This window comes from Salvelinus namaycush, chromosome 12 (assembly GCF_016432855.1).
Source record: "Salvelinus namaycush isolate Seneca chromosome 12, SaNama_1.0, whole genome shotgun sequence".
Classification (NCBI taxonomy): domain Eukaryota; kingdom Metazoa; phylum Chordata; class Actinopteri; order Salmoniformes; family Salmonidae; genus Salvelinus; species Salvelinus namaycush.
In genome coordinates, this window is record NC_052318.1 from 41,218,989 (window position 1) to 41,234,056 (window position 15,068).

The window sequence follows — 15,068 nt, forward strand, 5'->3', positions numbered from 1 at the left end:
AAGGACAGGAAGCCAGGCCTGAAGAGCAGCATGTGGACGTGGCCAGAGGCATCTTTGGTTCGGTCGAACATACAAAAGGTAATATGAGCTTAAGCATTCAACAAAGATATATGCATACACATACAAGGAATGCTGGGACTAAACCCTAACCCCGGTATGGAACCAAATGACATTCTGTCTTTAACATTATCCTAGTTGTGTCAGTATGAACAATGGGCAGAGGTGCGCTGCAAATGAGCAGTCAGAATCACATTTGACTGGTATTCATGAATCTTGACTTGAAGTTTAAAAAAATGACAACGTTCAGTCATTTCCATATTTCCATGTGAAAGTAACGTACTTCAGAGGAGGCTGGTGGGAGGAGCTATAGGAGGACGGGCTCATGGTCAAACTTGTTTTTTATATGTTTGATAGCATTACATTTATTGCAATGAGCACATCTTCCAATAGCTCCTCCCACCAGGCTCCTCTGATATACATTAATGATAACAAATGGTCTCAGTCAAACATTATACAATAATTATGTGAGCATCCTGATGACGTCAGCAATCACTCGTCCGGCTGTCACTAAACCTGCCAGTTAAACCCACCCTCGTGTCCAGCCAAGTCGCAACATGGCCTTTAGCTTAAAGAAACCACTGTTATAGAGACTTACTGTACATGCATGACAATATTCAAGAAGGCTAAAAACGCTGGACTTCCTTTGAGGCAGTTCGTAAGAGCCAGAGTTGAGAGCCTTCAGTCAGAACCTTTCCTTTAAGCTGTTAATCAACCCCATGGATGAGTATAGGGTACAGGACAGCTGTAACAACAATTTAACACAGAGGTAAAACATGAAGTGTTGTTGGAACATCCAGTCGTGGGCTTGGCAAGGAAAGGGCCTACGATGGAGTGTCAGGGGTGACAGCCCTGTTCACTCCAACTCTTTATTGTCCCAGCGCAGGAGAGAATGTTCCCTTCTGATGACACCATCTACTGAACGACAGATTTCACCTTCAACCCCAAGGCCATGAGGCAGGGAGTTGGGGGTAGAGGGGGGTTAGTTGGGACTTCTTGTCCTTTCAAACCTGCAGGGTGTTGACTTACACTGGTAGGGAAAAACACCTGTTGAACAGATCTGCATATATCAAGGATAATAAGTCGGATTTGATCGATGAGTCCGCATGACCAGTCACGAAACCCGCGACCGCCCCAACACGAGGTCCAATAGCACCATTTTATTTATTTTTTCTCTTTTTTTACGAGTTATGAGTCTCTACGTCGTAGATCAAGCATGTCATGGATTAAACCATTCTGCATGTTTTATACACATACACACATGCAACAGAATGGATTGCATTTGTGTATACATATAAATCAGCAAGCATGTAAAAGACAGCGGTGGACTTGGTTTTGCAGCATGACCAGAAAAAGTTCAGGTTGTGCTGTATTTAATGGACCAAAAAATGGGTACCTGACTGTTCAGCAGCAAGGACAGCTTTTCCCACAGTTCTCTGAAAACTGTTTTGGTGACAAACTACAAGGCCAAAATCTCTCTTTAAGTATGCCAATTTGTCCTGTCAATATTACTAAGCAGCATGGTCTGAGGCATCAGTTCCCTGACCCCAAGAGGATATGATGGAAAGGCCATCCAATCTCTGAGCAGGGAACCACAGTGAACAGGTGAGATTAGCTTATTTGCACATCTGAACCACTTCTACACTAGGCTATATTAATGAAGTAGCCTGTCTGACCACAAAAGTTTCCCATCTGCCTCCCACTACGATAACGTGTCTATCCGAGGGTGAATGGGTGAATCCGGTTCACCTTCACTGCCCTGTAGGTTGAGGTCAGGGTTAGACGACAGTACAGTACGGGACAGAGGAACACTCAGGGCACCATTTTACCGGTCCACATTTATTTAATCATTTTTTAAGGCAACACAACTGAAATCTGGGTCATTTCGGGTTACTGTGGATGGAGTGCCAAAAGCCCTTAACATTTTGCATATAAAAATTAAATAAAATTATTTACCCTACTGTCAGTTGGTAAAGGCTGTTACGAAAATGTGTTTTTTATATATTTTTTTAATATTTTTTTTACAAGCACCCCTCAAAACTGTCAGTCACCACAAAAAACACAAATCAAATCCTGTACACTACACAGAGGTCACGAGATAACCCTCAACGACACTTGTTAAAACATACCAACTACTGGACGTGGATGTGACTGACAATGAAGAATACTTGGAGGGGGAGGGGAAATGTATTCCCTGCTCTTTTAAAAGCCCTGGCTCTTTATGTAGAGTTTGATTAAATGCAGCTTGATCCACCCTTTACTTGTTCCCTCTGCATCGGTCCCCACCAACTCAGCCAAAAGCTGCTGCAAACCAGCTGACAACAGACCAACAACCTATGCATGGTTTCTAGTGGCACAGAGATGGAGAGTAACTTGTCCTGAAACCAGCAAGCACCTCAACAGCAGCATGTCATGAAGAGGAAATAACGGAGGGGTGATTTGAACAACTCAACCGACGACGATCTGAGCCAGGGGTTTAACGTTAGCTAGCTACTCAGTCCAGTAGCCTCCACAGCAGCTCCTAACGTTTGACGAGAGCACATGAAAGTGCACATCTATGGCAACCGGGCAGCCATCAAGCATGTAACATATGTGGATGTAAACATTGATTACATCAAGCAGAATTAAGTGTCATTGTGGCCACGAGCTTCAGTTAAAATGGTATCGAACCAGTGGAGGTGAGGAGGCCACAAACAGGACAAAGGAGTTCAAACCTTGATGCTAACCCATGTCTACAGAGTAACTAGAGGAAGGCCAGATAATGTCTCACGGCCCAGATTCCTAACCAGGACCAAGCACAGAGCACAATCGGAGGGGAAACAACTTTTGGGACCAAAGCCACCAGAATAAAGTTGACTCGTAGAGGAAGTAAACACAGAGAAGTTACTTAGAGGGGAGAAAAGCAAACAGCAAAAGCCGACCACTCTTACAAAGCATGCATTAAAAAGAGAATATGGCTTTTAGTAGTTTTAGCATGTGCCCGTCACTAGACTCAAGTCTCATTCATTGGTTTTTCCTCTCAAACCAACTGGCATGGAATAACAGGATGAAGGCCTTTTTCTCAGAGGTCAATGACTTGGATCATTATTTATCTGCACTCTGCAGTCAACTCTCCAACCCAACCACATCCTCCAGCCCTGTAGATCACATTCGTTCCTCGCCCGATTCAAAATGACAAAGAACAGAACCTAATTTGAAGCTAAAATGGCTTCCTCCATACATTTCTCAAGTTTTAATGAGAGGGAAAATAATAACTGTAGCCGGACAAATTCAATTAAAGTTACAGAGTGGCGCAGCGGTCTAAGCCACTGCATCTCAGTGCTTGAGGCGTCACTAGACACCCTGGTTCGAATCCAGGCTGTATCACAACCGGCCATGATTGGGAGTCCCCATAGGGCAGCGCACAATTGGCCCGTGTAGGCCGTCATTGTAAATAAGAATTTGTTCTTAACTGACTTGCCAAGTTAAATAAAGGTTAAATTTAAAAAATAATAATAATAATAATAAAGTCTAGAAGTGTTTATCAAAAACACCATGAACAACCGGGTGGAAATGAAAGGCTCTGTCAAGCATCGTGGGAAATATTTTGACAAGATCCTATTCCTAATTTAATCTAGCACTGTCAATGTCCTGTCAGATGTGCACTTAACAAACAGCTAACCACACACAGAAAAGCAAACAGGTTTGTAGGGTAACGCAATAAAGACCAGCTAATATTGTTTGTGTGGCATCACAACCCCACAATGTAAAATCTTGGGTATACAAGTCCCAACACCTATTCAATTACATCACTACAACGGTTTACAAAGGCCAAACCAACCTTAACAGTCAATACTTTTTTGAGAGGAATCGCAAAATTGAGGAAATGATGCAACATTCCAGAACTGCTGATGGCTTGCTACATGATACACACAATGTCAATCAGGCTACTAAGAAGGGATTCAACAGAAAAACACATTTTCCTAATAGAAGGGAACACTGTAGAAAAGCCTACACAAAATATGAGCATATACCATTATGCAAGACTAGTCCACCATATATGACTTGCTTCCATCCACAGAATCAAAAACCTGATTAGGATTCTTTGAAAATAATCAAAGTTTAAGAAAATCTAGTATTCGTTTACTTGTCAAAAATATGAACGAAAGGGGTTATAGATATGAATATATATGCTGCAAAAACTAAATCAATAGGAGGATAAAAAGGAAAAAAAGTTTTGTTTTTTCTCGTCATTATCAATTTATGCTTATTTTGCCACCCGTTGCCACGTCAACGTCTGGGAGAGCGTCAGCATGGCAACGGAAACTATCATCATAAAATGGTACAGTAGTAGAGATAGCTAGACCAGGAGGGGGCGGGCTCTCCTGGGAAAAGGTCCGCAGAGAGGTTCAGTGATTGGTCATGCGGCTCGCTGTCAGGAATAATGGTTGTATGGGGGTAGAGGATGCCCGGTGCCGTTCTGATAGTGATGGTGCTGGCGGTGGGCGATGTACTCCGCATAGCTCATCGTCATCTTCTCGCTACGGTACCTGAGCAGGAGGAGAGAGAAGTTAGAGAAGGCACAGTTACCCCAACTTACCTGGCAGCGGCACTACAATCTCTACTTCCTAATGCTGCTATGCTCTAGCAGTAATCGGTCACTGATCTCCCTGTAGGAACAGTGGCAAACAGGACCATGGTGGGCTTTGGGAGGGTCACCTACAGTAATTATGCACCAGTCACATATTCCCAGCAGTGAGCAACACTTCCACTTCCAGAATTTACACTTAAGGCAAAACCCAAGCCAGCAGTGGAAGTCAGACAGCATCCGGTGTGAAAGGAGAGCAGCCTCTTACCTGGTCAACTTAATGGTCTTCCTGAAGTCATTTGTGATGGGAGCTTTGTAGCCTCCCTTTCGTAGTAAGGAATCTATGGTCTGAATGTGGTCCCATCCTGCACAGAGAAGGTTGATTCCTCTTGAATATCCCCCTTCATGTCCCCCTTGAATACCACTTCTCTCTACAACAAACACCTCCAGTCATTCAGAGATCATAAAGGTGGACACAGGATTCCACTTACCTTGCTCTTTTGCGACCTCTGGTAGGTAGGTGGCGGTGCGCTTTGATCCTTTTTCATTGAAAAACTCTATCCTAATGCCATGAACACCCACCTACAGACCAGAGAAAGGCAAGAGAGAGAAGAGACATCACTTTAATGACAGGACCAACAGAGAGAAATATCTATGCGAACTACATGTCTTCGGCCACACTGTCCAACCTACTAGAGTGTTTAAATATGTCTTGCTGCACTAAGCCTAACATACTGGATTATATTGTGTGAAAGGGGGGGAGGTGAGAGGCTGCGAGGGAATTGGAGGTTTAGGGTGAGGAATGAAGGGGAGGGCCATGGTAATAGGAGAGTGAATGGATGGAGGAGACAGGATGTGTCCCTGTAAACCAGCACACTCGGCACAGGGCCACGATCCAGTCAAGGTAGCTCAGAGGATTGTTCCCATTATAATCCAAACCGGTAGGTGATACACAATTCACCAACCCATGTCACAACCCTTGTTCCACCCTACCCCCCTGGGGCCCACTACCTGCAGTATAGCCCCTCTGGGTCAACAAGGTGACTGCTTATGTCCTCACCACATATTGCCTGTGTCTGTGTGTGTGTGTGTGTGTGTGTGTATGCTGATTGTCTGCCTAAATCATCCTTGCAGTGTGAATCTCAAGGCTGCAATGGGGTCCAGTTCATTCAGGACATGAAGGTGCCACTGCAGCAGAGCCCTCGACGTATCCAATTCTCATCTCTACTTCACACTGGAAATTGTCTTTTACAGTGTGCTCTGTGTGGGGAGTGTACTGCTCTCCGAGGCACAGGCAATCTAAACTGCTGGATTCACATATGTGAAGGCTATTTCATTTCAATTTAAAAATCAATGACTGAAGAGTATTGCATAAGATGAATTAATAGCTACCTGTCTTGTTTCAGTCTCTTACCTCCCAGTCAAGGTAATCACCGACGTCCTCGAAGTTGGTGAGCAGAGACACTGAGCAGAAGAGGCGTGGCAGCTCGTCCCTCGTCATGGGAGGAAAGCGGCTGTCTTTAAGGGCACTGTGGAGACAAAGGCACGGGACGTTTAGGGCGAAAATAAGCATCATTACTTTGAACCAGTTCCAACTGGAAGACCAACAGATTATCAAGGACAATGTCTACCCAAAGTTATATTTGCATTTCATCTCACACTAAGCCGAGGGCATTATGGTTATAATGAAAATAAAGATCAAATCTCTTTGGTAAGAGAACATTTAAATAAGGAAACCATGCAAGCATATTTCTTTATCCTTTCAGAAGACAGATGGCATTAGCCATTAAGTGACATCTTCCATAATTCAAATCAAATAAACTATGTTTATTGGTCACAGATGCAGCGAAACGCTTGTGTTTCTAGCGCCAACAGTGCAGTAATAATACGCACATAATCCAAAAAGAAAAAATAAATATCACGAGCAATGTCAGAGTCCGGAATATATTTAAGTAATAAGGCCAGAGTGGGTGTGGTATTTGGCCAATATACCACGGCTAAGGGCTGTTATTTGGCACGACGCAATGCAGCCATATACCACAAACCCGAGGTGCCTTATTGCTATTATAAACTGGTTACCAACATAATTAGAGCAGTAAAAAAATATATATATTTTGTCATACCCGTACGGTCTGATATACCACAGCTTTCAGCCAATCAGCATTCAGGGCTCGAACCACCCAGGTTACACACACGACCAAAAGTATATGGACACCTGCTTGTTGAACATCTCATTGCAAAATCATGGGCATTAATATGGAGTTGGTTCCCCCTTTGCTGCTATAACAGCCTCCACTCTTCTGGGAAGGATTTCCACTAGATGTTAGAACATTTCTGCGGGGATTTGCTCCATTCAGCCACAGATAGTGGTCTCCTGGCACCCGCCAAATCCAGATTCGTTCGTCAAAACTGCCAGATGGTGAAGCGTGATTCGTCACGCCAGAGAAGGCGTTTCCACTGCTCCAGAGTCCAATGGTGGCGAGCTTTACACCTCTCCAGCCGGCGCTTGGCATTGGCATGGCGATCTAAGGCTTGTGTACGGGTGCTCGGCCATGGAAACCCATTTCACGAAGCTCCCAACGAATAGTCATTGTGCTGACGTTGCCTCCAGAGTCAGTTTGGAAATCGGTAGTGGGTGTTGCAACCGAGGGACGACAATTTTTACGCGCTACGCATTTCAGCACTCGGCAGTCCGATTCTGTGAGCTTGTGCGGCCTACCACTTTGTGGCTGAGCCGTTTTTGCTGCTAGAAGATTCCACTTCACAATAACAGCACTTACAGTTGACCAGGACAGATATTTGACTAAGTGACTTGTTGGAAAGGTGGCATCCTTTGACGGTGCCAGGTTGAAAGTCACTGAGCTCTTCAGTAAGGCCATTCTACTGCCAGTGTTTGTCTATGGAGATTCCATCGCTGTATGCTACATTTTATACATCTATCAGCAACGGGGGTTGCTGAAATTGCCGAATCCAGTAATTTGAAGAGCTGCATACATACACACACACACAGTGTACATATAGTACACACAATATAAATAGTGTGTTTGAACACACCTCATTCCAGGATTTTTCTTTATTTTTACAATTTTCTACATTGTAAAATAATAGTGAAGACAACAAAACTATAAAATAACACATAAGAAAGGTTGCTGTATCAGATGCCCCTGCAATGTTCAGGGGCAGAACGACAGATTTTGACCTTGTCAGCTCGGGGATTCGATCTAGCAACCTTTTGGTTACTGGCCCAATGCTCTAACCACTAGGCTACCTGCCACCCCTATGAATCATGTAGTAACCAAAAATAATAAAAACTGTTAAACAAATGAAAATATGAGAGTCTTCAAAGTAGCCACCCTTTGCCTTGATGACAGCTTTGCACTTTTACCATTCTCTCAACCAGCTTCATGAGGTAGTGCATTTCAATGAATACGTGTGCCTTGTTAAAAGTCAATTTGTGGAATTTCTTTCTGTCTTAATGCGTTTGAGCCAATCAGTTGTGCTGTGACAAGGTAGGGGGGGTTTACAGAAGATAGCCCTATTTGGTAAAAGACCAAGTCCATATTATGGCAAGAACAGCTCAAATAAGCAAAGAGAAACGACAGCCCATTACTTTAAGACCTAAAGGTCAATCAATATGGAACATTTCAAGAACTTTGAAAGTTCCTTCAAGTGCAGTCGCAAAAACCATCAAGAGCTATGATGAAACTATATCTCATGAGGACCGCCACAGGAAAGGAAGACCCAGAGTTACCTCTGCTGCAGAGGATGAGTTCATTAGAGTTACCAGCCTCAGAAATTGCAACCCAAATAACATCTCAACATCAACTGTTCAGAGGAGACTGTGTGAATCAGGCCTTCATGGTCGAATTGCTGCAAAGAACCCACTACTAAAGGACACCAATAAGAAGAAGAGACTTGCCTGGGCCAAGAAACACAAGCAATGGACATGAGACAGGTGGAAATATGTCTGATGAGTCCATATGAGAGTTTTGGTTCCTACCGCTGTGTCATTGTGAGACACAGAGTAAATGAACGGATGAACTATGCATGTGTGGTTCCCACCGTGAAGCATGGAGGTGGTGTGATGGTGCTTTGCTGGTGACACTGTCAGTGAGTTATTTAGAATTCAAGGCACACTTAACCAGCATGGATACCACAGCATTCTGCAGCGATACGCCATCCCATCTGGTTTGCGCTTAGTGGGACTATCATTTTTCAACAGGACAATGACCCAGCACACCTCCAGGCTGTGTAAGGGCTATTCGACCAAGAAGAAGAGTGATGCCGAGTGCTGCATCAGATGACCTGGCCTCCAAAATCACCCGACCTCAAACCAATTGTGATTGTTTGGGATGAGTTGGACTGCAGAGTGAAGGAAAAGCAGCCAACAAGTGCTCAGCATGTGGGAACTCCTTCAAAAACTGTTGGAAAGCATACCAGGTGAAGATGGTTGAAAGAATGCCAAGAGTGTGCAAAGCTGTCATCAAGACAAAGGGTGGCTACTTTGAAGAATCTAAAATATATTTTGATTTGTTTAACACTTTTTTGGTTACTACATGATTCCATGTGTTATTTCATAGTTTTGATTTCTTTACAATTATTTTACAATGTAGAATATATTAAACAAACCCTTGAATGAGTAGGTGTGTCCAAGCTTTTGACTGGTACTGTATATACACACACTATGTACAAAACATTAAGAACACCTTCCTAACATTGAGTTGCACCCCCCTTTTGCCCTCAGAACAGCCTCGATTTGTTGGGCAAGGTTTTGAACGCATTCCACTGGGATGCTGGCTCATGTTGACTCCAGTGCTTCCCACAGTGTCAAGTTGGCTGGATGTCCTTTTGGTGGTGGACCATTCTTGATACATACGGGAAACTTGAGCGTGACAAACCCAGCAGCGTTGCAGTTCTTGACACAAATCGGTGCACCTGGCACCTACTACCATACCTCATTCAAAGGCACTTAAATATTTTGTTTTCCCCATTCACCACCCGAATGGCACATATACACAATCAATGTCTCAATTGTCTCAAGGCTTAAAAATCTTTCTTTAACCTGTCTCCTGACATCAATAAGTGAGTATAGCCTTCACCTGGATTCCCCTGGCCAGTATGTCATGGAAATAGCAGGTGTCTTTAATGTTTTGTACACTCAGTGTATAATGGTGTGTATAGACAGTATATGTATAGAAAATGTGTGTACAGCAGTAAAAATAAAACAGCTTCAGAAACAGCCCATCTGTGGGGATGTAAAATATAAATGACTTGTTGGTAGGTGCGTCTCCATATTGGCTGGACCCACAGACTTCATTTCCACCCCCACCTGGGATTCTAATTTTTCCTCCCTCTCCCCCACTCCACCCTAACAAAAGACTGCTGCAAGTTGCAACCGTTCCTGCACATGAAGACAGCATCTTCCTGCCCGTGTCATGACAGCAGACAAGACAGATTCATGGAGTCAGTTCGTACTTACAGTCCATGTGCCATAACATACCACACCCTTTGCCTAATTCAACCATAAGTGTGAAATAACCATGTGGTGATGGCATTGTCAGGGGTCTGTCTCTTCTACATGCTTTCACTAACACTCACTTGGTAACAACAAACTAAAACACTGAACAGCATCCCTTTTACCTCCATAGTGTGTTAAATAGGACTCTGCTTCTTCCAGTCCGGGATTGGGAGTGACAAGCTGAGCTCAGCAGAAACCGGCCCGGATATTTTTCTTACTAGTGGGAGACGCCGGAGAGAAGCAACATAATGAAGACATAAAACAGGCCAGCTCACTGTCTGTGGCTGACATCACACAGCAAGTGAACTCTCAGAGTAATTGACTTTTCAGGATCCGAGAGCACGCTGATGGCATGATGAGCAGAGAGGACCTGACAAGACAGCAGTGGGACTTTAATGTAGGAAAATTGAAATCCGTTTTCCTTGATTTCTACCAGCATGTCACATTTGCAACTAGAGGGGAAAAAACCTCTGGACCACCTTTACTCCAGACACACGTACAAAGCTCTCCCTTACCCTCCATTTGGCAAATCTGACCATAATTCGATCCTCCTGATTCCTGCTTACAAGTAAATACTCAAAACAGGAAGTACTAGTGACACGCTCAATATGGAAGTGGTCCGAAGAAGCGGATGCTAAGCTACAGAACTGTTTCACTAGCACAGACTGGAATATGTTCCGGGATTTATCCGATAGCATTGAGGAGTTTACCACATCCGTCACCGGCTTCATTAATAAGTGCATCGACGACGTAGTCCCCACAGTGACCGTACATACATATCCCAACCAGAAGCCATTGATTACAGGCAACATCCGCAATGAGCTAAAGACTAGAGCTGGCAGTTTCAAGGACTGGGACACTAATCCGGATGCTTGTAAGAAATCCCGCTACGCCCTCCGACGAACCATCAAACAGGCAAAGCATCAATACAGGACTAAGATCGACTCTTACTACACCGATTGACGCTAGTCGGATGTGGCAGAGCTTGCAAACTATCACGGATTACAAAAGGGAAACCCAGCCCCGAGCTGCCCAGTGACGCAAGCCTACCACACAAGCTAAATGCCTTCTATGCTCACTTTGAGGCAAGCAACACTGAACTATGCATGAGAGCACCAGCTGTTCTGGGCAACTGTGCTCTCCGTAGCATGATCACACATTGTCTGACAGTAAGACTTTTTTAACAAGTTAATATTCACAAGACCGCAGGGTCCGACGGATTACCAGGACACGTATTCAGAACATGCGCTGACCAGCTGGCAAGTGTCTTCACTTCACATTTTTAACCTCTCCCTGACCCAGTCTGTAATACCAACATGTTTCAAAGAGAACACCATAGTCCCTGTGCCCAAAAACGCCAAGGTAAACTTCCTAGATGACTACCGCCCGTAGCACTCACATCTGTAGCCATGAAATGCTTTGAAAGGCTGGTCATGGCTCACATCAACACCATCATCCCAGAAACCCTGGACGCACTCCAATATGCATACCGCCCCAACATATCCAAGGATTGACGCAATCTCTATTGCACTCCAACACTGCCTTTTCCCATCTGGACAAAAGGAACACCTACGTGAGAATGCTGTTCATTGACTACAGCTCAGCTTTCAACATCATAGTGCCCTCCAAGCTCATCACTAAGCTAAGGACCCTGGAACTGAACACCTCCCTCCACAACTGGATCCTGGACTTCCTGGCGGGACACCCCCAGGTGGTGAGGATTGGCAACAACACATTTGCCACGCTGACCCTCAACACAGGGGCCCCTCAGGGGTGCGTGCTTAGTCCCTTCCTGGCTCCCTGTTCACCCATGACTGCGTGGCCATGCACGACTCCAACACCATCATTAAGTTTGCCAACGACACAACGGTGGTAGGCCTGATCAACTTCGACGAGACAGCCAAAAGGGAGGAGGTCAGAGACCTGGCAGTGTGGTGCCAGGTCATCCTCTTCCACAACGTGAGCAAGACAAAGGAGCTGATCGTGGACTACAGGAAAAGGAGGGCCGAGTGCACCCCCATTCACGTCGACAGGGCTGTAATGGAGCAGGTCGAGAGCTTCATGTTCCTTGGTGTCCGCATCACTAAGGAACTATCATGGTCCAAACACACCCAAGCAGTCATGAAGGGGGCACGACAACGCCTATTCCCCCTCAGGAGGCTGAAGACGGCACGACAACACCTATTCCCCCTCAGGAGGCTGAAGAGATTTGGCAAGGGACCTCAGCTCCTCAAAAACTTTTACAGCTGCACCATCGAGAGAATACTGACTGGTTGCATCCCCGCTTGGTATGGCAACTACTCGGCATACAGAGGGTAGTGCGTACGGCCCAGTACATCACTGGGGCCAAGCTTCCTGCCATCCAGGACGTCTATACCAGGCGGTGTCAGAGGAAGGCCCTAAAAATGTCAGACTGTTCTCTGCTACAAGCGGCACCATAGCGCTTCTACCCCAAAGCCATAAGGCCAAAAGGACTATTTGCATTGACCCCCTTATTTTATTCTTATACATAGCTTCGTTTTTGTACTGACGCTCTTGCACAGGCTCGATGTACACTCACTGGACTCTATCCACAAACTCACACTGACACTCCACTGCTGCTACTCTGTTTACTATTTATGCCTTGTCACTTTACCCCTACCTACATGTACATAAATCAATTACCTCGACAAGCTCGTACCCATTATCTTGTATATAGCCTTGTTATCGCTATTTTATTAAAATTTTTCCTTTAGGTTATTCAGCAAATTCTTACTTTTTAAAAACTCTGCATTCTTGGTTAAGGGCTCGTAAGTAAGCATTTCACGATAATACCTGAGGCATTCGGCGCATGTGACAAATACAATTTGATTCGATTACAGGGTCAGCTAAGGCGGAGTCCAGGGAACCCATTTCTGTGTATATGTGAGTATCATTTCGTCTATTGAGAAAGACAACACAGCACCCAACTACAGAACAAACAGCTAAGCCTCAACTAAAACACTTGAGGCTACAATCTAAACTCTAGAGCATTCAGCTGGTCATCCTTCATTACCCAGAGGCCCTTAGCAACAAATTACACATCCCCTACGAGTCAGGCCCTCCCAATATCTGTCCTTTCTCGTGTTTCACTGGTCCTGCCATTTCCTGTGTTAACAACATGGTTCATGGCGAGGTGGGTGGAAAACATGATCATTTTCGTCACGATAAACAGGATTATAGACAGTCCACCCACATTCTATAATGTCCTGACCAGCTATGACATCGGCTCTAAGAGTCTCAGTGGCTAAACAACAGCCATGGCTGGAGAAATTATTCTAATGCCCGTGTTGCATCCATTCTCTGCAGCTCCCTTGAAAGATTCCATGGGAGAGAGGGGAATGCTTCGTGCTGCTGGTGGCAGAGCAGCAGATCAAACTGATTGATTAGAGGGGCAGGGTTGGCAAATATTCCTCAGACAGTAGACTCAATATGGATGCACACACAAACATTGCCCACATACCTCTGGAACTACAGGAGAGTAGTGAGGCTTACCCTCAGTATCAGATGAGTCATTATACAAATAAACCTGTAGTTTTCCTGAGCTGACCCTTTTATCCAAATAGTATTAAGCCAAGCCTGTGTTTCACACATGTTCACGTTTCTAAGCTACATTTAGGCCTATAGCTGAATACAAACAACACTGCATCCACTAAGTTGATGTGTCCACATTCCTTTGCTGGTGCAGTCATCACCAGTTCCAGTACTAGCAGAGAGAGAGGGGAGTACAACAGGGACGTGACAAGTCTGCCTGGCTGGTAGTTTCAGAGCACGAGGGCCGTCTACTAAAACAAACCGATGATCTAACTCTCTACAAAATGGCTGCTCTGGACAGCACGCATAACACATTACAGAGACACAACATGCTTTGTAAGATCCTCTAACAGTGAGAGGTGGAGCAGGATACTAAGCAGTTTATTCTCTACAGACCTACACTGCTGAGGCTCATCCATAAAACACAGTATAATACCAGATGGATGCCAAACAGTGATCCGATTGTCATCTATCAACTAAATATTTGAATATGTTTAATACCGGTTGCTACAATGAATGGATCTATGGTCCCAAAGATAAATGATGGAAGTGATGAGAGAATTGATGAGCTTGACCTCCCAAACGTGGTCAGTTACTTCATAGTATATATAAAACAGTACAGCAAACACACACTAATGTATGACATTCCTACGGTGCATGACAGATCATTGGGCGGGTGAAGCTTTGCAGCAAGGCCCTTTTGGCACAAAAGCAGATCACGTGAGGAACACACATAGACAGAGAAACATTGAAACCGCTTGTACCCAGCCACTATAACATGAATGCATTCTTTAATGAATTGTTTAACCATTCTGAGGCCATCAGAATGGTTAACGCTCGCTAACCCTGACAAAGATGTTTAAGATATAATATGACTAAAACAATAACCAAATGTAATACACTTTGCATAAAATTAGATACCGCCTTATTTCCTTTTACTGTTGCTTGTACAATGATAAAGTTTGATCATAAAGTTACTGGTTCTCCCCTCCCCCCTGCAGTAAGCTAGTTATTTGGTCTTTAGCCAGCATGGAACAAAAGCATGGTGGATAGTTGCCCGATACTCTGACACTGTTGTAGTGTCATTACATCAAGAGACATGCCAAACGGGAGAATCATACAAACTTCTTTTTTATTTGTTTTACCTTTATTTAATTAGGCAAGTCAGTTAAGAACAAATTCTTATTTTCAATGACGGACTAGGAACAGTGACAGAACGACAGATTTGTACCTTGTCAGCTCGGGGATTTGAACTTGCAACCTTTCGGTTACTAGTCCAACGCTCTAACCACTAGGCTACCCTGCCGCCCCGGCATCATTGATTGACATCATTGATTGTCACACACACACACTACAAGTCAAAAGTCAAGACCA

General features: G+C 44.4%; 1 protein-coding gene across 1 annotated transcript in view; it reads right to left on the bottom strand.

The window, feature by feature from the left end:
* Positions 1-3,477: 3,477 nt before the first annotated feature.
* LOC120057226 (AMME syndrome candidate gene 1 protein-like) overlaps positions 3,478-15,068 on the bottom strand; it is a 29,738-nt gene continuing 18,147 nt past the window's right edge. Inside the window, exons 3-6 of the mRNA XM_039005760.1 lie at positions 6,039-6,153; positions 5,116-5,206; positions 4,893-4,989; positions 3,478-4,586 (exon numbers count right to left, since the gene is read on the bottom strand). Of these exons, the coding sequence (XP_038861688.1) occupies positions 4,472-4,586; positions 4,893-4,989; positions 5,116-5,206; positions 6,039-6,153 (418 nt within the window). The 3' untranslated portion in view covers positions 3,478-4,471. The remainder of the gene's footprint in view (positions 4,587-4,892; positions 4,990-5,115; positions 5,207-6,038; positions 6,154-15,068) is intronic.